The sequence below is a fragment of the Taudactylus pleione genome, unplaced genomic scaffold (assembly GCF_031769625.1).
Source record: "Taudactylus pleione unplaced genomic scaffold, aTauple2 ptg000290l, whole genome shotgun sequence".
Classification (NCBI taxonomy): domain Eukaryota; kingdom Metazoa; phylum Chordata; class Amphibia; order Anura; family Myobatrachidae; genus Taudactylus; species Taudactylus pleione.
Window position 1 is genome coordinate 148,089 of NW_028284692.1, and position 27,883 is coordinate 175,971.

The 27,883-nt window shown below is 43.3% G+C and overlaps 1 protein-coding gene and 1 long non-coding RNA gene across 3 annotated transcripts in view; one reads left to right on the top strand and one right to left on the bottom strand.

Annotated features, from left to right (window-relative positions):
- Positions 1–5,674: 5,674 nt before the first annotated feature.
- On the bottom strand, positions 5,675–27,737 carry LOC148511775 (uncharacterized). 2 transcript variants are annotated; one of them, XR_015880218.1, is made up of 6 exons: positions 27,600–27,737; positions 25,169–25,284; positions 23,013–23,791; positions 10,645–10,702; positions 6,365–6,413; positions 5,675–5,758 (listed from the first exon to the last, which is right to left on the bottom strand). It is a non-coding gene; the product is annotated as an uncharacterized LOC148511775 (long non-coding RNA). The 2 variants fall into 2 exon arrangements; XR_015880219.1 differs by having other exon boundaries at positions 25,109–25,284.
- The window catches only part of LOC148511776 (protein-glutamine gamma-glutamyltransferase E-like), a 34,524-nt gene continuing 17,676 nt past the window's right edge, over positions 11,036–27,883 (top strand). Inside the window, exons 1-6 of the mRNA XM_088482677.1 lie at positions 11,036–11,147; positions 13,302–13,544; positions 15,124–15,242; positions 15,584–15,712; positions 23,548–23,725; positions 25,431–25,566. Coding sequence (XP_088338803.1) covers positions 11,036–11,147; positions 13,302–13,544; positions 15,124–15,242; positions 15,584–15,712; positions 23,548–23,725; positions 25,431–25,566 — 917 coding nt within the window. The remainder of the gene's footprint in view (positions 11,148–13,301; positions 13,545–15,123; positions 15,243–15,583; positions 15,713–23,547; positions 23,726–25,430; positions 25,567–27,883) is intronic.

A 27,883-nucleotide genomic window follows, 5' to 3' on the forward strand; every position in this document is an offset into this window, starting at 1 on the left:
ACTGTCAGTTATTATGGTCACGTCAGCACTCAGTGTTAATAACATGGCCTCACTGCCACAATAAAGGGTTAATTCAGGTAGCCATTGAATTCTACCTTTACACAGTTATGGTTATTCAGTGATAATTCACAGAGATAGTAGCATGCCCTTGGGCACTTCCTAAATTTGTGGGTTTACCTTAAAGAATGCAGAGACTCTTCTAAAATTAGGATTTTAATATGAGCACAATTGCTCCAGTGCTTACGGAAAACAAAAATAGTTACAAAATGACATATGTACAAAATTATGCAAATAGCTTTCAAGAAATAAAAAGGGAATAAAATTGAAAAACTAACTTCAATATATGAGTTATGAACCTGCTGTCAGAGAAGTTCACTTTTGAAAGTGGTCAGTCCATCTCAGCCTCCTCAGGGTCTTCTCATAAATGGACAATTGGTCATAATTTGCAAATTTCGTAACCTTTCTGTAGCAACGTGAAAGACACTGGGCATTACTTACCGGGTCCGGCATCACTGGGGTCCTGTTTGATGGCAGGCAGTGGGTGGGGAGTCTCCGGCACCCGCTGCTAGTGTCCTGCTACCAGCTTCATCCCACCATCCTGATGCGGCTGTAAGTACAGGCAGCCATGGCTCACCCTAGGGTTGCGCATGCCGACCTGCAGAAGGATTTAAAGGGCCAAACACACCCCTAAGTGATGTCATGGGAGGCGCCAAATTCAAGCCTCCTATAGAAGGAAGTCCATGTGTGCACTCCTGTGCCAGAGTATAGGCTCCCAAACCTTACTCCATCATTCCTATATCTAGTGATCCCTACTGCTCGTTCCTGACTTGTCCATGACCTGATTCCATCTCCTCCCTGGTACTGCGCTGGTATTCTGGTTCTGACCTTGGCCTCATTCCTGACTCTGATATTGTCTGATCCCTGGTATAGTCTTGTTTGCTGGTTCTGACCCGGCTTGTCGACTACGTCTGTACGTCTTAATCATACACCACTGTAATCCAGAGTACACCAGCACCTGTACTAGGGAACCAAGTCTGGGGGCTGCGACCTGCGTATCGGATGCAGTTAGGTCCAAACCTTCTTGCGGGGGACCCTGGTGAATACTGAAATTGTAAAAGGTGTAATCCCCTATTACCCCCTCTAGCAGAGAAAGGGACATGATCAATCATTTGATATCTCAAAGTGGATAGTGGGTGCGGTATACTACAAAAGTGACGTGCAACTGGCTGGTCACTACTACCACTAGCTAGCGCAGCTCTGATTGCAGATCTATGGGCTGCCATCCTTTCTGTGAAAGGACGCTCAGTTTTGCCAGTGCAGGGAAATCCACATGGGCAAATAATTTCATACAAAGTGAATTTAGTGTTGCTAGTGAGTCTGTATTGGATCTTATATGGTTTAACAGAATGTGGATGATGGAAAATGTCACCAGGCAACATAAACCCACATGTTGTGCAAGTACATTTAATACAGCCTTTTTTACATGTAAAAAAATTGGTTTCTTTAGTATTAAAATCTGAAATATCTGTTTTAACAAAATAATCCCTCAGATTCTGATCACGCTGATAGCTAGATAATAATTTGACATCATGTAAATTTAAGTCTGGATCACTCTGAATCATTGGCCATAGATTTGTACTGATATGGTTAATGTCGCCACTAACCGGATTATAATGTGACACTAAATTGTGCTTTTTTACTACTATGATTAGTAAGTAGTAGCTGACGATCTATGGGTCTGATTCTGTAAGGATCGTAATTGCAAAGCTGCATGCAGGCAGCTTTGCAATTGCTCATCCTTGCAGATATGGTAATGCAGCAGGAGGCATCACACCTCGTGTGCATTACTTAACCGAGCTGCACTGTTCAACGCAGCATCGGTTAATCTGCATACCATCGGCCAGTTGCGGTGACCCATAGGGCTGTAGTTTACAGGAAGAGGCCAGGATATCTCCGTCACCCAACGGAGATCCTGACCTCTTCCCTCTCCCCCAATGGCGGCAACACGCCTCCGTTTCGGGTAACGGAGGCTGTCACCGCTCCCTCCCCGCCCCCAAACGGCAGCAGACTGTCAATCACTGACAGTCTGCAAGCGTACTCGCAGACCTGTTCTGCACATGCGCAGAACGGGTCTGGTGCCTGCGCAGATTCCCAAATATCGGGAATCTGCATTCAGCAGTGCACTAGCGTGCAGATTCAGGCCTTATATTCATAATTTGCTGCTTGGAGCAATTGCAGATCATACCCTCTATCTATAAATTTAACTAGCATGGAGCTAATCTGATTCTCAGTGGTAACAATATCTGAATTAATCATCCTAATTCACAAAAACTGCAAATAGGGGAGTCTTCTTTTACCAATATCTGGACATCCAAAAAGTGGACCGACCCATCGCTAATATTATAGGTGAGCTTGACTGGGTGATCCCTAGCATTATGTCTCAAAATCTTCAAATGCTTGTTTCCCACCTCACCAGATGATAAATAGATCATCTATGAATCTCTTGAAATAAATTATATTATCCGCAATCACCTGATCATCAAAAAAGGCATCCAAAGCTTTGGGAGACCAATTGGCAGGATCCGCTCCCTTCTTATTCACAGTGGTGATGGGAGCTACATGACCGAGAGAATGAGTGAATAAACTGTCTATAATAATTCATAAACCCTTAAAAAAACATCTGAATAGCTTTTAGATTAGTGGGGACCCAGTCATAAATGGCTTGGAGTTTACTTGGTAATTTTTGTGTATGCTTTATATGTGTTGGTGTTACATTTTTAAAAAAATTATTTGAACCAAAGAGCGGCTACCCAATTGGCAGGGGCATCTTTAGAGAGGAGGACAAAGAGCGGCTACCCGATTGGCAGGAGCGTCTGTAGAGAGGAGAGGGGGCCGTGTGCATCCCCCATCACAGACACCCTCCTCTCACCCTGGCGGCTGGCAGCCTACTACGCGACTGGCCGGCCATCACAGAATCAGTAGACTCTGGGTACTAGAGTGTGCCCAGAGTCTACTCCGCATGCGCAGATTGCCAGGGAAATGGCATGGCTGCCATTTTCCCGGTGATTTCCTCACAGCGCATGCGCAAAATGCCAGAAAAATGGACATGCCGGCCAATTTCCAGAGTTTTGAGCAGTGCTGAGAGACCTGATGTGGGACCTTGGAGAGGTATGGTTTAGATAACATGAGTGCAAGGTGAGTTGTGCGGGGCCCCCTGTGCATCCATTATAGATACGCCCCTGCCAATTGGCATTACTAAATGGATCCTCGGACACCAGGTTGCCACTCTGATATGGAGACTCATAGATTCAGAACCTCCCCTAAACCAAAGGGGTGGCTGCACATTCAGATTACATAGAAGGCGTAATCTTAATTCTTGTTCTTTTTCTTTTTGAGAAGTAATAGATTGGTTGTTTCGTTTTTTTTAATTGCTCATTTTTTGTTTTACATCGATAGTCATAATAATTTTTCCTATTTGCAGGTTTATATATTATCTATTTGTGTGTATGTATATCCCCGGCCCTTTCTATATTCCTAGTTTTAACATTTCCAAATTTATAGCGCCATTACATTATGCTCTCGATACATTATGCATTCCACAGTGGGGAGCTAGTAATCTGCACATGTGCCCCACGTCATATGACTTTGTTTATAAAGATGTCATCATCAGTATGCTCCAGGTTAAAACGAAAGTACACTGCGCATGCACATGTGAATAACACAGTGATTAGCCTGTTATGGGTTATGTGTACACTGTGGAGTTAATTTTACATATGTATTCGTGTTATAAGTTGATTTTGCATTTGTTTATATCGGTTGGCCCCTTTTAGTGACTTTTGTGCCACTTCCTGTTTGCGTTTCACACTGGAATGCAATTTGTTTGGTAACATTTTTTTACGTGTTTTTAAGTACATATACAGGGGCACGGGGAGGCAGTGATGAAGTTGCTGCCCAATCTGTTGTCTATACTGTATTAACTGTGTTTTGACAAAGGTTTTATGGAACCGAAACGTCATCAACACGGGTATGAACTTAGCAATAAATGACTCCTGATGTTGTTCAAATCTGGTGAGTGCCCTTATTCTTTTTCTTCTAAGTGGATTGTTTGGCTATATGTACGAAAATATATATATATATATATATATATATATATATGTAAATTTATCAGCATATTCTGGAAAGCACATATAGATCGGTCAAGTTAGTTATCACATTTAACTTTTAATTTCCTCTTCCAGAAATAGAATCAATCTATTTGAAAATTGGACACATTTTACTCCTTGAAATTGTTCAGGCCATGTAACTCTAGACTGTGTGTAGAAAATAGTTGACGCATTTTTAATAACTCATAGGAGGTAAAGTAATGCTAACTGAACTTACTAATAAGGGTCTCTTTTCAAATTGTATTCTAACTACTTTCCTATCCCCAGTAAAACTCCTCCTAGTAATCTAGGGAGTCACTAACTTGCTGATAAAGGGCCACCATATTCTGGAGGTCGTCTAACAATTCAGTTCTGCCTAAAATACTGATTGAGCAATATCATGTCACATGTTAGTGCCCCCTCCCTGACTGGAGGATTTAAATTAAACACAGCAGAAAAGAGGTTGTGTGTATAATTATAATATACTTGCATACTTCTTACCTTCCATAATAATGCTGTCAGATTGGGCTCCTCTGTGTCATTGATAAGCTGTGGGGTTGTAGTGCCACACTCCCATCTGTCACTGACACACAGCAGCAGTAGCGCTGATATTGTCACCCTCCTACTCTGCCTGCCCCACTGCTTCTGCTCTGTAAAGATAACAAGCGGTCGGAGGATGTAGCACTAGAGGGAGGGCAATATGTGGCTGGTCGGGATTCTGGCGTCGGCATCTCCAGCCATCTCCAGATTCCGTCGCCGGTCTTCTCATGCTTATCGGGATTCCAGCGCCGGGATTTCGGCAGTCAGCATCCCGGCCATCGGTAAATTAACCGCAACCCGGCTGGTACATCTACGGTACAATACCTGGTAGGACATTATAGCTCAATAAAATTAAGCTAAGTTTACAATATTAATTGTTCAATACCTAATTAATTAAATGAACAAATAGTTGGGATGTATAAGGGCAAACTTTCTATACTATTAGATAAACTTTACTAACTTTCAGTATGCCACTCATGACACCGCCCAACATAATCTTCATGTAAAACACATTACTTGAACAACATGTCACAAGTTGTAAAAATCAGTTAGAAGACAGACCAAAACTAGGACAGACATGTTTGTGGGATTATTCTGAAACCTCTCCAAGAGCTTGTAAAATTATCATTTACACTAAGGAATACTTCAGACTGAAACACAGGTGTTAGTGTCACTGGTTAAGTATTTACAGAGGAACGTGCCAGACTGTTTTCATTTGCAAATATTAGGATGCATGCCAAGGAGACGGGAGTCTGGCTGGAATCTTCCCTGGGCATTTCCGGTTATCCCGTGAGCAGCAGACCAGGATGAGAACTTCAATGTAAGCAGTTAGGCATGTCCCATTAATGTTCTCATAAAACAATCAGTCACAGGAATTTTAATAGAGAGGGCAGAGAGGAAGATACAAATAATGGTTGATTCACATCTCTCTGGTAGTTTGTTTGAATTCTACCTGCACCACACAGCAGACAGGACATCAGGTCATCATGGATGGTAAGTCAATGGGCTTCTATGACATTTTGACTAAAGATTGTAAGTGCTGGGTATATTGTATACTAAAAAGTAATAATCCATGCCTAAAATACAATGACAAAATGTAATTTACAGATATTTTAATGACAAAAAGTTACACTTTCTGTTAAAAAGCCTTATTGATTTTATTGTCTTAGTTTAAAAAGAAGTACAGTATTATAGCAAAATATCATTACAGTAAAAGCCTGTGTAAGATTGAATATGTACCATAACGTGTGTGTACTGTGTAAGATAACATAGTACACACACAGTTTTGTATGAAATACAATTCCACAATCATTTTTCAAAATATTTGAAACATAATTTTCTCTTTGTCTTAAGAAGTTTTAAGCTAAATTTGGATTTGTCCTAAATAGTCTCACTAGGAAAATGTGCTAATGAAAAATAACTTTAACCTAAGAAAGATGGAAAATACATAATATTATCATTATATGAAAATTATGTCACTCCTTTCATTCTGTATTTTACATCTTTATGATTCACCACATTCATTTCTGATACTTTAATATTAAATGATACTATAATATTAAACAAACTCAGGATACAAAATAAAACAACTCAGTACCTGGTTACATTGGGAAACATCTAAAGGTGATGCCACCCTAGGCACTTGAATAAGTGAATATTCCCTAAGTTTAGTAATTACGTACCCAACATGCTCATTCTTTACGTTCCAACTTTACTCTTTGATTGTCTGTGCTGGTAAACAAATTGGGGAGTAAACATCAAGAAAAATAAATGTAAAAGTAAGTTAAATCAACATAAAATGTTTTCTATGCTGGTCCTGAACAGTACTGAATAAGACTTGTGCTTACCTGGCCTAAAGGTACAGTCCTGAGCTTTAAAATGCATGATTTAGCCAAAACATAACTTGATTAAGCCATGGGTACAACTAATGACAAAGTATTTTCATCCTTGTCTTTGAAAGGGCTTGGTTTAATGTAGGGTTAGGATTGGCTGGATCACATAAAGAGGGACTATTTGAGAGAAGGTGGGATGATAAAAATATAATTAGTAGAGAGAAAACTGACTAATGAGCGCACTGTGCACTCCAGAGTGGCATAGGGGTGTAATTACATCTGATATGTACTGCGCAAAATTGACCAATTAGTGAGTTAATGTCTAAGAAATATTATATACTGCTAGATGAGTATGACATTTAAGCTGGGTACACACTATCTGATGTGTGTACCCAGCAATAGAAAGACATGATGTAACGATACATTGCTTGCGCCGTACACACTGCATGATACAGTGTATGAAGGCGCGATGTATCATTATACTGTATGCTGCATGTTGTAGTATGGCATTGTTCATTTAATTGTCCCTTCTGCTGTGCCTTGATGAACAACCCTCGTGAATGTGCAATCGGGCGTACACACTGCACAAGCTGTATGATATATCATTCCGGTCAGCAATGTAACAATATATCGTACGATGGATCGTATAGTGTGTACCCAGAGTTAGAGCAACATGGAGGTAGATGAGAGCATAGTTGCTATACTTCAGTTAGAAAATATTAGTTTTTTAAAGAACAGTAGAAAAGTTTTTTTTATTTTTTGTGCCATGCTCACTAGGAGCCCACATTGTGTTTTATCTGGCATCTCCTGAAAAATCTATCTGTGATATTGCTTTTTCAGACTGTTTTCTGAACCAGCTGACAATCCTTATTGCAGGGTGGCAGCTATGTACTAACAGAGTGTACACTGATGTTTGAGAACAGTGACTAGGAATTCTGGATAACTATATAACAATCTGCCTGAGCTGGTTAGTCCATATTAGTGTAATAATTGTAACACTCATATGTACAGAAGCATCATCATTTGGACATACTGTAGAATATAGAGGCCCATCAAATAGGAAGGTGGTAATGGACATAAAGTAGAATGTGCTATGTCACCCAACACACAACCTAATTTTAGATATTATTACAATCATAAAAAGAATTGTTAAAAATAATCGGTAACAGTGCATATAAATAATTATAGGACATACAGTTAAAAAATGTTGGGCGGTAACTTACACAGACCTTGCAATTAAGTGACGGGAATCTATGTGATGGCCATTTGCTCCATAATAAATGGGACAACTTGCTATGTTATAAGGCACATGTGTCTGTTTCATATAGTTACTGGATACAGGGCCGGATTAAGGCTTGTGGGGGCCCCAGGGCAACTAAATTGCGGGGGCCCCTTCAAGCCACACGGAGCTTCTCCCCTTCCCCCTAAGCCTTCTGCCCTCCCACCCCTAAAGCCTCCGCCGCTGACTTACCTGAGTGCCGGTGTGCGGACGTGACCTCCTCCCGGCAGAGCTGCTCCTTGGTCCTCTCCTCGGCGTCGCGGACGTAATGTGTCACGTGGCGCGGGTGAGAAGACTCGGGAGCCGCTCTGCGCTGTATGCAGCGGCACTGACTGTGCCGCTACATACATTAATAGCGAATCGCGGCAGTGAGCTTCAATCCGGGAACAGGTGTCACTAGACACCTGTTCTCAGCAGGGTCACACTAACCCTGTGTGGGGTCCCCTCCGTGTGTGGAGACCCAGGGACAATCGCCCCTGCCCCTGTCGCCCCCCTCTTAATCCAGCCCTGAATGGATAGTATGATATAGATAATTTAACAAATGCTTGTTAATTGATTTGGTCATTAATATTGTCACATTCTAAATTATGAGTTCAATATAACAAAATAATGTAGACCATGTTAAAATCTATCGGATTATTTTTCCTGATTTATAGTACTTTAAATCCACCTTGAAATTATTAAAACTATTTCCTATGTTCCTGTGTCTCCAGTTGTGGGTTAAAAGTCCTGCTTTTAGTCTCAAGCCCATCAGGTTTCTATACAGATTGTCTCTCTTTTAAGTCTTATATACACACTAACCCCACCAATCACAGCAAAGGGTAATTAATAGGTGTGGTTGAATGCTTTTCCTTTACCCCTAAATGCAAAATACTGAGGATGTTTGTTAGTTGTATTACTTTAGTTGTATCTGAGAAAATGGCTGTGTAGTAGAGGCATGAGATGAGTGGTAACATATTACCACATAAACTTCACTAGTGAATTTTATTACCCACAAAAATGTTAATAATGTTTATTTTGTGAGGAACCTCTGCTGTTACATGAGTGTTCCTGTAGTGTACGTATTGTCCTTGCCATGTGTTCAGCAGGACTTGGTGACTCCTCCCTTCTGAGATGTCATTGTTGAGAGATCAGCAGGTTCTCTAATAATAATAATTGGCCATGTGGAGACATGCACTAGACAAGCACACGCAATGCAAAATAATTGAGACTTACTTTAATGCTGAGTTATTGATACAACAAAATAAGCACAGGGTGTTTTCTTAGCATGAAGAGTAAAATTATGTCATTATGTACATTATGATTTAAGTGACTCTAAGATATGTATACAATACATCAGCGTTTGTCACAGTATAAAGGATTTTAAAATGACTTGTCATTGTCCTCCAAAGATGAAAGATCAGTAACAGCTTTGAGGTTTGGGGGAAGGAGCTCATGTCTGTTACAGTACTGTGATTATTCGTTATGTATGCTTTGTCACTGGTATGAAGGGAAATAAAACATAGACCCATTCAATGTGGGTACATAAAATATAAAGGATAAATAAATTAACAAAAATAAAATAAATGTAATAGGGGCAATCTCCAGTACCAAAAACAACTAATTAATAATATTCCCAGCTTATCTCTGAAAAACCAAAGTGTGGATTTGGCATTAATTGTGATGAGCGACTTTCTCAAGATCCCCTAGACTGTAAGCGATCACGGGCAGGACCCTCCACACTGTTTGTTTTCACCTTGCATTGTCCTTGTTTCCAGAGTGCCCCTACTCACTAAGTAGCTCTGATCTTGTCTGTCTGCTCTCCAAGGGCACTGAGTCACTGGCAGCTATTATTATTATCTGTCTTTTCAGTTGTATAGAAAACTCCCTTTTTGATTTTTTCCCCTTGTGTTGTCTGTTTAATATATTGTATTATTTGTGTGTTTTAATATCATTTTCCTGTATGACGCTACAGACACTTTGTGGCACCATATAATAATAATAATAATAATAATAATAATAATAATAATAATAAAATTCAGATCACAGTTTCAGTTTTCCCAAAACTCATGTTATCGGTTCACAGGTTTGAACTTTTACTGTGAATGACTGTAGTTTCCTGTATTACCTCCTATTGCAATTCAGGAACAATAACAATGTCATCCACCCCCAGAATAATTGTTCTTATTGGGCTGACCCTGACCCCTGTCTTAGCACAGGCAAACAGGCATGAATTTAGTTATTATTATTATAGTTTTTATATATCTTGACTTGAAATGTAATTGGTGCTAAGCATATACACAGGACAATGGGAATCTTGTCACTACTGTACACTGAACTGACAAGTAAGGAATGGGAAGTTTGTTAAACTGAACACGTATGATTTATATCTTTGTCCCAATTGACTGTAAGTTGTAGATTAATGTCCAGCAGATACTTAAGATAATTGCAAGCTAGGGTTAATTTTACCCATGGTGGTACTGATGTGTACTCCAGTCTCCTCTGCCATCCGAAGGTACACATGAGCCGCCCACTCACTCTATAGCCAACAATCACCACTTCCACAACCAACACCGTAAGAAGAAATGCATAATGATAGCTCTCCGTACAACCACTTTATTAGGAGCACAATGACTAACAGTAGGACCCACATCACTATAGGGAGCACACAGGAAGTAATATGCCACCCCTCTTCCTTTGTTGTACAGTAGGTCACCATAATCCTCACATGGACTGCAGGTTATAAGCACAGTAATATTTATCATTGTGCACTTTCACCTCCACTTGTAGCATATGGAAGCAGGGATGTTCACAGTGCACTGATGAGACAGTGGGATATACCATATGCATCAACTGGGAACTCTCATCTTACCTCATGGGGTGGAATAGCCTTGGTGGTAATGCTTGGCCTCCTCTCCATCTCCCAGTCACTATGTTAAAAAAAGACAGAATTACAGAATTACCAACTATGGCCATGTCTTGAGCCATCATCATCATGGATTATTTAGTAGGCGCCATTTAGTCGCATGTAGCATATGCTGCAATGGTACACTATATAATGCTTACAGATTTACATTTCCAGAGCTTTTTACAGCTAAACTAATCAGAGACTTGTCACAAGTTGAAACAAACTCTATTCTTATCTCTTGGCCATGCTGCACCATCCACTGCAACAATCTCCACTCCGCTGGCAGTATGTTATATCATTTTACAATGTCATTTCTTCTGATGCAGAATCCAACAAGAAAGCGCATCACACAGATATGTATAACAGCTCTGATCTGATCCTGCGGAGAGGACAGTCCTACAGAATAACACTGGAGTTTAATAAACCACTTACAGACTGGCAAAGCATTGTCTTCACTGCTCGTACAGGTAAAGACCATTTATCATCCCTTTAAAATTATATAGTATAACCTACTCTGTACATCGTCTGACATTATGCAAATGCAGCTACAAACTCTTTCCCTTGTGTACATCCATTCGCCCGAATGTGCAAGGGCAGTCACACCGTCACACCATCGAAATTTGCACCAGCCCTATGGCAGGTGCATGTTTCCCCAACTTACCACACCTCCTATACATGCATCTGGATGCCTCTGAATGCATCCCTTGCACTGACACATCCGCAACACTCCCATAACACGCCTACTGAATGGACCATTTTTGTGTGCATTTCTAGCGCCCTCTTAGTCTCCTCCCAGATTGCCCATTAATTTTCCACAACATTTCTGATACTGTCTGTCCCAATATCAACAGCACCTTTGTGCGTATACTCTGTGTTACGCATATGCCTTAGTTTTCAGAAACTTTAATGTAGCAAAAGTTGCTCAACTATGTGAACATCGGCATTGCAAGCACATTGTGTGCAGCTCAGTCAGGCCCGAGGTGTTCAGTCACCAGGGAAGTAATTATAAACTTGTGCGTACATACTAGCCGATTTTGAACGATATGTCATTCCGATATGTCAGAATCGGGCATATCAACCATAAATCATCATAGGGTCCATATTTTAAGTGGAGATAAGGGAACCAAACAACATACCTACCAACATGACCCTCTCCAGGAGGGACACAATGCTCTGGTCCTGGATTTCCCTGGTAAGAGGTGGGGCTGCAGCACAGTTCAAAATTCAAATAGGGGAGCCCTCCCCGCCTACAAAACGGGGGGAGCTGTCAATCAGCATCGACAGCCGCCCTGTCTTGTAGTGAGCCCCGGAGCGATGGAGCTGCCGTCGCTCGTTGGGGCTCGTGCATGCGTATGCCGGAGGCGGTGCATGCGCAGGAGCCAAACATCGACCTGCTTGCGAGCGCAATGTGCTCGAGAGCGGGTCTGAATCAGGCCCATAGTTCTAAAACAAAACATACAATTTGTTGACAACAATTTGTAAAGCTTATCTCAAAATAAAAAACAAAAACACTGAGGCGCTAAAACAAAATAAATGTGAATGGATTTGTAATAAATATGTGTTCACAAAAGAATCTCAATAATGTCTAAAGTCCCACTGCTACCAATGAGCTGATTCTCATAGGAATTTAGACAAAGGAACAAATATGGAAGCGCAGGGTCAAGAGACATGAATGAATAAATACATGAATAAATACTGAAATAAATTAATGCATTATAGAATTAATGAATGAAATTTATAACAAACAATTATTTAATTGATACAATGAAAAAACATAAAATCAGATATAAGAATAATAATAAACAATCGATAAATGGTTGCAATCATATTGAATGTATATATAAATATAAAATATATAATATAACATATAAAATACGTGGTTTATCTTGGTTTCTAGGAGGTTCATTTATCTCTTGAATATTTACATTTATTGAAGTGGGCGGCAAGTCAATTTGACTTCCATTATTGGTTTATATTTTATATTTATATATACATTCAATATGATTGCAACCATTTATCGATTGTTTATTATTTTTCTTATCACTGATTTTATGTTTTTTCATTGTATCAATTAAGTAATTGTTTGTTATACATTTCATCCATTAATTCTATAATGCATTAATTTATTTATTTATTCATGTATTTATTAATTCATGTCTCTTGACCCTGCACTTCCATATTTGTTCCTGATCTCAAAATGCTGCATTATTTAAGCTACTTTAACATCTCAATGATTTACATGTGAAGCATATTAACAGCATTCAGTAGTTACTCGTTACTTTCAGGTCTTGACATTAGCTGGATTATGATTCTCTAAACCCCAAAATTCCAATGACTAAATAACTTTGTACAAAAACTGTCAGCAAAACATTTTTTTTTCACTTTGAAACTTAGACCAGTCCTGTTTCTGTAAAGTCATTACACATGAAATACTACTGCACATAGAAAACAAAGCAATTTACAAAATGTACAGTTCAAGCAGGGGTTACGGTTCTAAATTCAGCAAAACTGCTTTCATTATGCAACACAGTATGTATGATTTAGCTAGTATTTATTTAGCATTTACTTGTATGTTTCAAATCCAGTCATTTCTTTCTTGCATCTGTCTTAATCTCTGGAAGGTCCCCAGAAGTCTGGATATTACAACACAAATGTGGAGTTTGCCCTGTCCAACTCGTGGAGCAGTGGGATGTGGAGTGCTGTGCTGGAGTCCAGCCCTGGGAGCTCTTTGCATATCATTATGTCCACCCCGGCCAATGCTGTCATAGGGCGATACGACCTCAGTGTCCAGATATCTTTGATGGGACAGATAACCACATACTCCCTTGGGAAATTTGTGCTGCTTTTTAACCCCTGGTGTTTAGGTAAGGCCCAAAAGATCAAAATACAAACACCACTGAATCTTCCTGCTAGGCTTTAGGAGGGTATGCAGTCACTATGTCTCATAGTCGACACGATGAATGCCGACATTGTGATTATGTAACATATATTGTATTCCGAGCCCTTAAGGAGAGTTGTTAGTTCCATGCAGTAGTCTGCAGGGGCTGTGCCCATGTAGATGCCTCAGAATGGAATACTGGCATCCTATTGTGAATTTTGGAGTTAAATAAATTGGTGTCAACTATTTTATGACATTTTCCACTTTTGTGGATGGGGGAAGGATAAAGCTCTAGTACCGAGGATGTTTGGTGGTAGCCTAGTGTTAATATGGGTAGGGCAGTGGTTCCCAAACTGTGCGCCGTGGCACCCTGGGGTGCCTCGGGACACTTACAGGGGTGCCCCAGGTTGGTGGTCCAGCACCAAATCAAATTATTTATGGTCAATGTAATGTAAATATGTGGACAAACAGAAGTGCAAACCTGTCCATCGCCGCATTACTAAACCTGAGAATGATAAGTAAGCACAATTTACTTTACTACTTTACTTCATATTTTTCTGAATTTCTCAATAACAGATTTAAACTTAGGGGTATTGTGAAAACATTTCTGACACTCTAGGGTGGCGTGATTCAAAAAAGTTTGGGAACCTCTGGGGTAGGGTACACTCACTTATCATCTGAGATATATTTCACTCAGGTAACAGGGCCATAGACTTATTAGGAGAAACCTAGGTTTCAGTTTCTGCCCACTCTTGTGTGACTGGGGCTTTGGGGTACAAAACAGAACAACACAATAAATCTTTAAAAGCAAAGACCCCACACTGCTGAAACTGGTGAATGATCACATGAATAGTACATGGCAGGTCTACTAGTATCGGTATAGCAGGATAGATTGGAAAAGTGTCTGCTTATCAAATTCTCCATATACCTGTTTTAGCTGTTAAAAGTTTGTGATAAGAGGACGTAAAAAACGTAAAAAAAATGATGAAAAACTCATCTGTTTAACTTTAACTTATGTACCGTACAGTATACTTGACCCTACTGACAAGTATGGGATGGTGAAAAACTACAGTATGTCACCCTACAAAACATGTCACCCTATTTACCTTCACCTGATTCACTTTGTATGCTAAGTTGTGTTCCATAAACAAGCCTCCCTGGCAGAATATCACAGTGAACGTTTTTAATTAAACATGCTGACAATATAAATCATCTATTATTCATTCAGTGTATTTTTGTACTACTGCAGACTTATTTACACTTCTGTCCTCTTACTCATTTGCATTCAACGTATTTGCATGCTAATGAGTCCAATGAGGCATTTTCAACAGGTATTTAAAAGTGTCCTTCTCAGAGTAAAGAATGAAGGATAATTGCTCATGTACAGTATATCCTTATTCTTAGTCCTAGTTTTAGTTCTGCTTGATTGTCTGTGAAATAGGTACATGGCTGGTCGTATGATGGGAATGGCACAATGAATTGTGAATATCTCGGTATGTTTGTGATGTCGTTTAAAATGCATTATTCTATTCAAAACAGTCTGATATTTATTTATTTTTTTAAAGATGATGACGTGTACATGGCCAGTGAAGAAGAGAGGAAAGAATATGTCCTCAATGACCACGGCATCATTTTCATGGGAAATGATAACCATATTAATAATATAGGATGGAACTATGGTCAGGTATCTTAAACTCATAATACACTCACACGTCTTATTAAAAATAACTAGTTACAACTTTCTACTGAACCCTTTTCATAAATTAGATTATATCATAGACCCTTGGGGGTAAATGTAATAGTGTGCGGAGTTCTGACATCGGCGAGTCCCGTGTGAGACTGCCCAATGTTTTAAAGTAGGAATTATTTACCAGGGGTTAAAACCAGGTGGATTTTGCCTGTTAAATAGCTGCTACTTTAAACCATTGGGCAGTCTCGCACGGGACTCGCTGATGTTAAAACTCTGCACCCTATTACATTTACCCCAGGATTTGTAATCTACAGTATTATGTTCTGTTTTTACAGTTTGAAAACAACATTTTGAACATCTGCTTGGATATCCTGGACAGAAGCCTGAACTATCAGCAAGATGCAGCTGCGGATCACTCCCAGAGGAACAGTCCTCTCTATGTGGGGAGAGTTATCAGTGCAATGGTAAGAAAGGATAACCAGGGGTACACCCATCTCAGTTTTCGTGGGATAGACCTAATTTGCAAGACACAAAAGTGGTGGAGTTTACCGGGTTTATAGATGGATTGGGGCAAGGTATTAGTGGATGGGGTGGGGTTTAGTCTGATTGCATGCGAAGGCTATTTTATCCCAATTTGGCCAGTGTAAATGTTGGGCAGTATGTAATGAGTGGCAATGAGAATTGAAATTAGGTATAGGGGGCAAATATCACATTATGATGCCAAATACTACTGTACTTTATATTTATTACCAGTTATTTATATAGCGCACACATATTCCACAGCGCCTTACAGAGAGAATATTTGCCCATTCATATCAGTCCCTGTCCCAGTGGAGCTTACAATCTATATTCCCTATCACATGTACAGTACACACACATACTTACTAGGGTTAATTTTTGTTGGGAGCCAATTAATCTACCAGTATATTTTTGGAATGTGGAGGGAAACCCACGCACGCACAGGGAGAATATACAAACTCCACACAGTAAAGGCCGTAGTGGGAATTGAACCCACGGCCTCAGTGCTCATGCAGTAATGCTAACCATTACATCGTCTCTGCTGCCACACTTATATATTTAAAATGTAGTAATGCTTAGTTGTAATTTGGTAATGCATGAACTAAAAATATGCTTGGGGAAAAAAAACAACATCCTCAAAATATCTTTGAAGGGACACCATCATCTCTATGGGGCAGTATTCATATGTATAGTACATGTAATTATAGCTCATGCACTACACAATTATACATAGAGATGTGCGCCGACCGTCATGTTTTTTGGTTATGGTTGTAGCTATGAGACCCGCAGGCGCATGACCGCTGGTCTCAATCCCGACAAAGGTTTGGTTAAGCTAGGGCAAGGAGGGGGTTAGGCTTAGACACTAGGGGGAGAGGTTAGGGTAAGGCACCCCCCAGGAGGGTTAGGTTTAGGGTGCGTGGAGGGGGGGGGTTAGGTTTAGGCACTAATGGGGGGAGGTTAGTATTAGGCACCCCTAAGGGAGGGTTAGGGTTAGGGGGGGGGGGAGAGGGGTAAGTATAGTAGACTTACCTTCGCTGTCGGGATTTTAAACCATCAGGCTGTGGCAGTCGGGATTTGGGCTGGAGTCCGGCGGTCATTCATACTGATTCCGGATATCATAGGGTGCGAGTGTTCTGTATAAAAACAACTCGCACCTTCTTGCGTTTTTTGAAGGTGCTATCTGGTTCTCTCCACTCCACTAAAAATACTGCCCTCACAAAAGTCAGCAATGACCTCCTTGTTGCTAAATCCAATGGCCACTACTCTCTGCGCATTCTCCTGGACCTCTCTGCTGCTTTCAACACTGTGGACCACCCTCTCCCGCTGCAAAACCTTCGCTCCCTTGGTCTATGTGACACTGCTCTCTCTCCTGGCTATCCTCCTACCTTTTCTGACCAATCCTGCTCTGTCTTCTCTCATGACTCCTCTTACCCCCCACAGCCTCTTACAGTAGCTGTTCCCCAAGGTTTTGTTCTTGGACCTCTTCTATTCTCCCTCTATACATCCTCTCTAGGTGAACTCATCGGCTCTTTTAAACTCCATTATCATCTCTATGCTGATGATACTCAGAACTACCTTTCCTCCCCTGATCTCTCCCCCTCTCTCCTCAGTCATATCTCCAACTGTCTCTCTGCTATCTCTTCCTGGATGTCCCAGCGATTTCTTAAACTTAATATGTCTAAGACTGAGTTGATCATTTTCCCACCCTCCCACATAACCGTACTTTCCATCATTTATTTATCAATTGATGGCACAATGATCTCCTCTAGCCCCAAAGTGCGCTGTCTTGCAGTTATCCTGGACTCCTCCCTCTCCTTCAAACCACATATACAAAACCTTGTGCAGTCCTGTCATTTCCATCTTAAAATCTTCCTGAGATTAAACTATTTCTAACCCAGGATGAGACTAAAACCCTCATACACTCACTGGTCATCTCCAGATTGGACTACTGTAACCTCCTCCTTTCTGGCCTCCCCAACTTCAACTCTCTCCTCTCCAGTTTGTCCTAAATGCTGCTGCTCGGCTTATATTCCTCTCCAAACGCTCTACATCTGCCTCCCCTCTCCTACAAGTCCTCCGAACCCAATTCAAAGTTCTCACAGTAGCTTTCAAAGCCCTCACACATTCCTCTCCCATTTACTGTACATCTCTGACCTCATCTCCCTATACTCTCCTGTCCGCCCTCTTAGTTCAACAAATGCACACAGCCTCTCCTACCAACTTATTACTTCCTCCCACTCCCGCCTCCAGGATATTGCCTGCGCTGCTCCTCACCTTTGGAACTCTCTCCCTCTCCCCATCAGACTCTCCACCTCTCTACAATTGATCAAACAGGCTCTCAAGACCCACTACTTCATCAAAGCCTTCCATATCTCATCTTAACTTGCTGCCACATGCTCCTTCCTCCTTGTCTACCCCATCTGTGTCACACCTGTTTGTCTGCCCCTCCCCTTTAGAATGTAAGCGCTTAAGAGCAGGGCCCTCTACCCTCTTGTGCTTCCCCTTAATTTACTTTCATCTACTTCTTACTCCCCACTAGGGCACCTAACACTTGGTTGCTTATGCTCTGTTGCTTATTTGGGTGTTATGGTCGCTAATGTAGCAATGTATAGTATCCTTGTTCCCGTCCTGGATTGCATTGTACTGTAAGTCACTGGTCAACCTATTTGTTTATGTACTTTGTAAGGCGTTGCGGAACACTTGTGGTGCCATATAAATAAATGATAATAATAATTATAATTAAAAAGAGAAATTAAGTGCCCTGTCTCCCAGAAGCATAACCAGCCTGGGCTCTGTACAGCCTGTCCTGGTTCTTAAAATACAGGGGAAAAAATGCGTAGGAGTCCCCTGTATTTTAAGTACCAGTACAGGGCTTGTCTGTGCCGGTCCTGGTTGAGGAAATATAGGGGACTAAATGAGTAGGGCTCCCCTGTATTTTAGAACCAGCACAGGGATTTTCTGAGCCGGTTCTGGTTGAGGAAATACAGGGGACAAAATGAGTAGGGGTCCCCTGTATTTTCCATAACCTGCACTGGGCTCATTCTAGTAGGGGTATAATGCCACAAGACAGGGGAACCCTTTCACCGAGTCCCCCAGCAAAAGCATTGCACCTGACTGCTAGTCAGCCCCGGCCGGGGATCCCTGGGGAGGTGGGGAACCCCCAATAAAGGAGTTCCCCTCTCCAGGGCACCCCAGGCCTGGGCTGAGAATGGGAAAACATCTGAATGCGAGATGCTTTTTTGCGAGTTATAGTAAAGCCCGAAAAATGCGACTTTTACTATAGTCGCACCCTATTACATTTGTGAGTGAGTAAAATATGGGAGTTTAGCGCTAAACTCAAATTCTTTACAAATTCACACTCTTACATTTGGCCTTTGGTTTTGCCAAAACCACCCTCAAGGGTTTTGGATCTGGATTTATAAAACACAAAATGCTAAAAACAGCTAAAAGTATGTAATTTGGGCCTGCTTTTGTTCCTACAGTGTTAATCTCAATAACATTAATTTCCAGTCATTTTCAGTCAATTTTAACCACTTCATCAATATTGGCCAAAGGCTGGCTAGCTAAACTAAGCAACAGAGCAGTGGCAAAAACACACGGCAGTTACTTTAAGAATATAGCACATCTATGAAACATTGTGGCACAGCAGTGGCTCTATATATATTTTATGGAGGCAGGGGTACTGTATAATTGTATAATATATATTCTGTATATATTCTAGAAACATAGGTTCAGGAACTGTGGGTGGAGCTACTGGGGGTTGGAGCTATAGGAAAACAATTAATATATATGTATATTATACATACAGTGTATATATATATATATATACACAGTATTTAGAAAAGAAGGAACTCAAAAGGGACTTTAAAATTAAAAACATCTTTTGTAAAAAAAAAATTTGGCCCAGGACAGTTAATGAGAGGTTTAGGAACTGACAGCCTGATTCAGACCCGCTCAGCGTGCGTGAGCCCCGGAGCGAGAGAGAAATCACTTGCTCCGGCGCTCACATCCAAAAGAGGCGGCTTTCGATGTTGATCGACAGCTCGCCCCGTTTGGTAGGCAGATCGGGTGGGGAGGTGGCTGGCCAAATGGAGGCGTCCCCGAAGGAACGACTGCCGTTTAGGGGCGGCCCCACTGACATCACGAGTGATATCAGTGGTGAGATTCCGGCTCTCTTAGAGCCAGAAGCTCACTGGGGCTTGCAGGAACGAGACCCTACCACAAGGGTCTCGTCGCAAGCCCGATGGTCGCGACCATCACCTGGCCGCTCGCAAAAGCTGTGGGTGGTCACCCACAGCTATGCGAGCAGCCAGGAGGCCGGTTTTAAAAAAAGGGCCGCCCTGATTCAGAGCGAGCGCTCGCTTTTTGCGAGCGGCTCTGAATCAGGCCATGAGTTCCATCCTACAGCCTCAGGTAATTCCGCATAGTGCATAACTGGACAGACTGGGTGCAGGGATACAGGAAGGGAACAGCAGCCAGCGGGACATGAGAGGATATAGCCGAAGTGCGACTCAGAGACTGGTGGGGAGCACCCAGAACGGCCTCATCAAGATCCTACGGTACTTTATTTTATGAATTTTGAAATGGCGCCCAAACCAAAACACACAAGATCCAACATCATTAAGATGACGTTTTCAGATCTGTGGCCGGCGGGAAGACCCGAGCCTGGGCTCGGATCCCCTTGGAACAACGAAATTCGGATGGGTTCGGTTTGCTGAAAACTGAACCCGCTCATCTTGATTAAGTATGGATTATCCAAGTGTAATATGTTTGAAAATTAAACACAAAAGAAAACTGTGTTAGATTGCCATTAAGTTATTTGTGATAATAAAAGGCTGATTCTTTACCCCAAAGTAAAAATTGAGTCAGGGAAAGAAATGGCAGCTTCTACAATAAAAACAGCAAAAAATTAGATTTTGAGTTAAATCTACTATGGAGCTGCTTGCAAAAAACGCAGCTGTGCTGCATGTTTAAGCAGGAAATTTTACTATTCTAAGCAAATCAACATGCGTACGACATTAGCCACATAAATATACACCTCTAATGTCTATGTTTAAAGATAAAGAATTATACACAATTTTTTATACGTAAATAAATATTTATGAAGCAATCCAACACCTGCACATAAGAAAAGTACCCCACCTTGTTAACTTCCTTAAGCTATATTACACACTATACAGTACAATGTGTGACGCAGCCAACGGTTCGATGCGATATAACAATACATCGCGCATGCTGTACACAATGCACGATTTGATGTACGACGGTGCGATGTGTCATTACATGCTGCATGTATCTGCACCACATCATTCATTGCATTGTCCTATCTGCCATACAGGACAGCAGATGGGACGATGTGACTAAGGTCCGCATTCAGACCCGGTCGCAAGCGCTGAGCGCTCGCAACCGGGTCGATGTTTATCCCCTGCTCCGGAGCTCACTACAAAAGGGCCGGCTGTCGATGTTGATCGACAGCTCGGCCCGTTTTGTATGCTTTTCACAAACGGAGGCATTCCTTAAGGAACGCCTGCCATTTTGTGAGCGGCCGCACTGACATCTGCAGTGATGTCAGTGGGGTGCTTCCTGCTCATTCAGAGCAGGAAGTTCCCTGGGGCTTGCGGCTGCCGAGATCCAACCTTAGGGTCTCGTCGCAAGTCCTGATGGTCGCGATGGTCTTGACCATCGCGACCATCAACCTGGTCGGTCGCTAAAGCTGTGGGTGGTAACCCACAGCTTAGCTAGCGACCAGGAGGCCGCACTTAAAAAAAGAAGCGGCCGCCCTCATTCAGAACGAGCGCTCGCTTCTTGCGAGCGCCTCTGAATGAGGGCCTAAGTGTGTACCCAGCTCAGTGTCAGACTGGAGCATGAAGGGCCCACGGGGGGAATGAAGTGGTAGGGTCCCATGTTTAAGCGGTGAGGCCATCCACCAGAGGAGGTGTGGCAAGCCACCTCAGACACTTGGCTAATCAATCTTGGTGTAGTTTCTATAGAATGGAACCAAGCCTCCATGTTGATCAATGCTCATGCTCCACCAGGTCAATGACATCTAATAGTGTAAAAATCTATAATTTGAAGTATGGAACTTGACACATAGAAGTGGGGGTGGGCCCACTGGCAGTGAGGCCCACCGGGGATTTAGACTGGTAAGATATAGGGCTCTATTTACTACAATCCGCATATTGAATGCGGATTGTAGTGTGATATTACCGAGTGAATTCGCATTGCGAATTCAGGCAATATCACAGGGATTTACTATAAATCCCTTGCAGGGACAGAGCTTGCGATAAAGCTCTGTCCCTGCGGATCCCATCCGCACTCTAGTCGCGGTATTTTCGGAAAAAATACTGCGACTAAGAGCCAGCGCATGCGTCGACCGACCACCGCTACTACCCCCCACCGACGCTAAGCCCCGCCCCCGTGATCGCGGACCCCCGCGACCCCCCCTCCCTTCATTACACTTACCTGCATCCTCCTGGCCTCCGGTGATCTTCTCCGGGCTTCCCGATCAGGTGATCTCCCATACAGCTCTGGGGCCCGATCACCTGGTGACCGGGCCCCAGTGTACTATGGGAGACCAGCTGACCGGAGAGGAGCCATCACCGGAGGCCCGATCACCGGTCCCTGGATTCAGGTAAGTAAAAAACAAAATGTTTAATTTTCTTTTTTTTACAGCAATCAGCTTGCGGTCTGCTTAGACCACATAGCTGATTACTGGTACCGGCTCCCGGCTCTGCTCTCCCCGTTAGAGCAGAGTGGGAGCCCGGTAACCGGGGGAGACCCTGGATAACGCCACCTCCAGGTGGCGTTATCACAGGGCTTCCCCCGGTATTTTTTTACAATTTATTTTTAGTAACTGTGGTCGGATCACATTTCCCATTACAATTATGGGAAATGCGATCTGCTTTACTAAAAATAAGTGATATTGGGGGTTGGAGTAGAATTCTACTCCAATTGCCCTGTAATAACTACAGGTGAAACTAAAATAATGTGAAAAGGGTGTGAAAACACCCTTTTTCACTTTATTTTAGTAAAAATAATGTCAATAAATAGAGCCCATAGAGTTTGAAGTGGTCTTGGGTGGCTAACACCCTGATAAGCTGCAGATAAATGGTCACAATAGTACCCCCCTCGAATACTGTTAAATATGTACAAATATGTAATAGTGACAATTCAAGTGTGCTGGTGTCACATGTGTAGGTTAAAGAAAACCTTCATATACTTCCCAACTGTAATGATGTATGGTACCTGTACATGTCAGTCGCTCTCAGCCAATGGTGGTTGGTATCTGATATATTCAGCAATTTCAGGACTACGTCCTGGGGTCCAAGGAGTTGTTCTTTGGGTCACACAGGCATCCGCTACGTTCTGGGTGTCCAGGGGAGGTTCTCTTTGGGTCACACAGGAATCCGCTGCTGGTTGTGCAGTATAGCAGGTAGTGCAGTATATTACAGGGCAGGATAACAACTTGGCTTGCAGTTCAATATGACAAGATAACAGACTTGGCTTACACTGCAGTGTGACAGGATAGCATGTTTAGTCCACTTGCCACATGAACTAAGCTCAGTCTTTGGTAACATGAACCGATGACTTCCCCTGTACCCTTGTGGGCCAGTCCATCCCTGACCCAGCTTAACTCTGTGTCCCAATCCCAAACATCAAAAATGACTTAATTGGATATGGAATCTATACCTAAACAATTCTTTGCAAAGCATTGTGTAAATAAACAAGTTGTTTTATTATTGAAAGAATTTTAATGTCCATGATAATGTATACTTCCCAGATCAACAGTAATGATGACTTTGGTGTACTTGAGGGTAAGTGGGAAAAGGACTTTTCAGATGGGGCTGACCCGAACAGCTGGAACGGAAGTGTTGAAATTCTGTGGAAGTGGCAAAATGATGACTACAAGCCAGTGAAGTATGGTCAGTGCTGGGTCTTTGCAGCAGTGATGTGCACAGGTATACTATCAATCTGTCTTCATTCCAATAGCACAGCAGCTTATAAAAAATAAAAAAAAGAATTGCCTGGAGGAGGGGAGAATTAAACAATTAAATGTATTAAAAATGTACATATATAATCACACAATAATCACGTAGATGATGTGACTTTCGTTATCTGCAGCAGGTGTGTCCATTAATAATTGTGTTAAGTGAACGCACCCTTACTGCACAAGTACTCAAGTAACAATTGCTGGCCCCTGTCGACCACTTATTCACCCCTTCATAAGGGAATGCAGTTACATCAATAAGAAATAGACTTTTTGCGAGCGTATACAAATGCATATTTGAGCAGCATAGAAAAAACGACCAACCAGGGCCAAATGAGCCACAACAAGCTGCAGTAGCAAGGTGTGAGTACAAGGGAAGGGAGGCAATCGGGAAGCCGACTGCCTAAATACCGGCAGCCGGCTTCCCGACTGTCTTATCCCGGCAAGGGTGAAATGACGGGCGTCTAGATGTAGACGCCCGCATTTCCCCGACGCCGGGAGAACGGCGCCCGGCATCACGATCGTAGTGATGCCGGGCGCCGCGAGCGGACAGCCGCGGGGGGGGGGGGGGGGGGGTTAGGTTTAGGGCTCCCGGGGGGGACTTAGGGTTAGGCACCCTCCCGGGAGGGTTAGGCTAGGGGGAGGGAGGGTTAGGCATCCCCCCGGGGGACTTAAGTTTAGGCAGCGGGGAAGGGGATGGTTAGGGTTAGGCACTTAGAGGGGGGATTAGGGTTAGGCACTTGGGGGGGAAGTTAGGGTTAGGCACCCCTAAGGAGGGTTAGGGTTAGGGGGGTTAGGTTAGTGGATACTTACCTATCCACGATCGGGATTTCCAGCGCTGTCGGGCTTCTGCTGCGTCACACTCTGCTTCTGTCGGGCTGCCGCTGACGGGAATCGAACCGCCGGCCATGCGGCCGACGGTATTTCATACCAATTCCCAAGGGAATGTACTAACTTATCTCATAAACTCCAGACCTACTATTTAATTCCTGGCTTCTCTTAGTAGCAGAGCTCCAAAATAAATTAAATGTGAATTGCAAAGGTATTATTTTAACTTTTTGGGTACATACAGGCATTTATTATCTTGAATGCTTGGTACTTTGCAGATTTGTGTATTTCTATAAATTAGAGCACCTTGCCAGCAATCTGTTAAAATACATTTTCTTTGGGTGAAAGAAGACCACAATGGATGAGATCTGAGTATAATATTATAGGGAAAAATCTATTCACAGTGGAGGTAATTTTTAAAATACATCCCAGGCAGGATAAAGAACAATCTAAAATGCCAGTATGCAGCCGAATACAGAGGGAGATGATCACAATGTATCAGCAATAAATAATATATTTCCCCCACATGCATTAGTAGTGAGTCTGGGTCCTGGGATCTCAGTATGTTGTAGCACAGGAATGTTACCACTGTAGTGACAGTCCATGTGATGACCACCAATGAGGCGGGACCTTGCAGTGAGTATTCATCCACTCAGGAGGCTCCTGTTTTGCTGTTCTGGGGAGAAGCCTGCAGGTCCACTTCTGTATACAATCAATTTAAATGAATAATAGACAAGTTAATATATGCCTGTTCAGCAAGAAAGTAAATTAGCATATTTACTACAATGTACAACTCGTGAATTAATTTCAACCCATTGCAATTGTATAATCCCTTCTTGTTGCATTAGTCCTCAGGTGTCTGGGTATTCCTACCAGAGTCATCACAAATTTCAACTCCGCCCACAACAGGGATGGAGACATGTGTGTGGATATGCATTATGACACAGAAGGAAAATTCCTAGAGCTCTCCGACGACAGCATTTGGTATGTTTTGACTCTAAAACAGACTTCGCAAAATGCCAAACCCACCGACAGCCCATACACCTTAAGTCTGAAAGCGGTATAATTGTCTTCAAATTGTTTGGCCTGACCCTAGCAACCCAAACAAATCAACCACGTGTGACTAAACTGTTCACCGATCACATCCTTTTTGCAGATGTACCAAATGGCTGGACCCCAGCATTTGGGTATTACCGTTTTCACACTGAATGTGTGAAATATCCCAGCTTTTACCCGGCATTTAAAGACATACCCCCCTTTGACACAGAAAACGTAATTTGCAGATCAACACAGATCAACTTATTTTTACCAGGGTCGGAAACCCGGCAATTTCGACCCGGGTTGACCCTTTCTCACAGAAAAAAAACATGTGTTGATCTGCAAATTACCGGGTAAAAGCAGAGGCGTCACTAGGGTTGGTGTCACCCGGTGCTGTAACTCATGGTGACACCCCCCCTCTCTCCCCCCCCCCCCAAAAAAAATGAAAAATCAGGGCCAAGGTACACAGCTCTATGCTCTTTCTCCCTCCTTACCAGTCCAGTACTCCCAGAATGCCGAGTGCACCTGGCGGTTGTGATGACATCATGCCCTGCTTTCTGAGTAGAGAAGAGAGGAGGACGGTCTGATGGACTGGACCAAAATGCTGATGCTGCCCACACCTTCTCACGCACGGGGGTGGTAGTGGAGAGGAGGATCGTGGTGGCGGCAGCGAGTGTGTGTGGGGGGGGTTGCGGGCATGCAGGGCTGCTAAGATAAATCTTGGGCCCTGCTACGGGGATCCTCTGGAGAGGGTGTGGCTTTAGCATGTTGGGAGAATGATTGCACCTTTTTGGGGTTGTGTCTAGCATGTGAGAACCACCCACTCATAGGAACATGACAGGTCAGCATTTTTTAAGAGCTGCCCATCGGGGGCGTATCTATAATGGGTGCAGGGTGTGTGGGGCACACGCACCGCACACCCTACACCCATACTATTACTTACCTCTCCGGAGTCCCACGTCGGCGTGGGGGTCCAGCGCTGTAAAAACGATTGGAAAATGGCCACCGTGGCCATTTTCCCGTTATTTGCGCATGCGCAGTACAGGGAAAATGGCCGTCGTGGCCATTTTCCCGGTGACCTGCGCATACTGTATAGACTCTTGGCGCACTCAGTCTATAACTCTGGCGCTGCCCGCGCACAGCTCAGTGCGCTGCCGGCCGCCGCATAGAGAGGAGGGGGCCCATGTCGGTGACTGCACACGGGCCCCCTCCTCTCTAGAGGTGCCCCTGGCTGCCCACTTGCTTTTTGGAAACAAATAGATTTTTTAACAGTGCCCAGAAACTGCCCCACTTTTTTTTGGACACAGCAGCCCAGAAACTGCACCACTAACTGGCCCAGTAACACAACACACGGACCCTGAAACGCAGAGAGAGGTCACAGGAATACCACTGTTCACAGGCGTCTGTTCCTGCCGGCAACAAAGCTCCTTTGCTTTTACACATCCTCACAGGGAAAAAAACACATTGCTCCCCAACAGAAAAAATAACATTGCTCCACGACAGAGATAAAAAAAGCATTGATCCCCACAAAGATAAAGAACATTGCTCCCCACAGAGATAAAGAACATTGCTCCACACAGAAAATAGCATTTATCTCCAGCCAACCAGCCCCCCCTTCTGTATCCCCAGCCAGCCAGGCCCTTATGTGTCCACTGCCAGCCCCCCGTCTGTGTCCCCAGACAGCCAGCCCCCCTTATGTCCCCAGAGACCACCCCCACTTCTGTGTCCCCAGACAGCCAGCCCCCCCTTGTGTCCCCAGGCAGCCAGCCCCCCCTTATTTCCCCAGAGACCACCCCCACTTCTGTGTCCCCAGACAGCCAGCCACCTCCACTTTTGTCCCCAGCCAACCAGCCCACACTTCAGTCCCCAGCCAGCCAGCCAGCCAGTCAGCCACCCACACTTCGGTCTCCTGCCAGCCAGCCCCCACTTCAGTCCTCAGACTGCCAGCCTGCACTTCTGTCTCCAGCCAGCCCTCTTACCTTCTTCTGGAGGGCTCCGCTCTTCCAGCCTTCCAGCAGGGGTGGCTGGTGGAGTAGAGGGCGGGTAGAGGGCTCCTCAGTCTCAGTCTCGGTCTCAATCTTTCCAGCAGCGGAGGCGGCGCAGTGTGACGCCATGACGTCACGCGCCGCGTGCTTTATTTAAAAAAAAAAAAAACTTTATTCACTGCGGGTGGGATGGGCGATGGCCGCGGAAGTGGATGGGGGAGTGGGCGGGCAGTAGGCGGATCCGCTGCACTGGACATTGCAGTGGCTTCTGGGGTGCT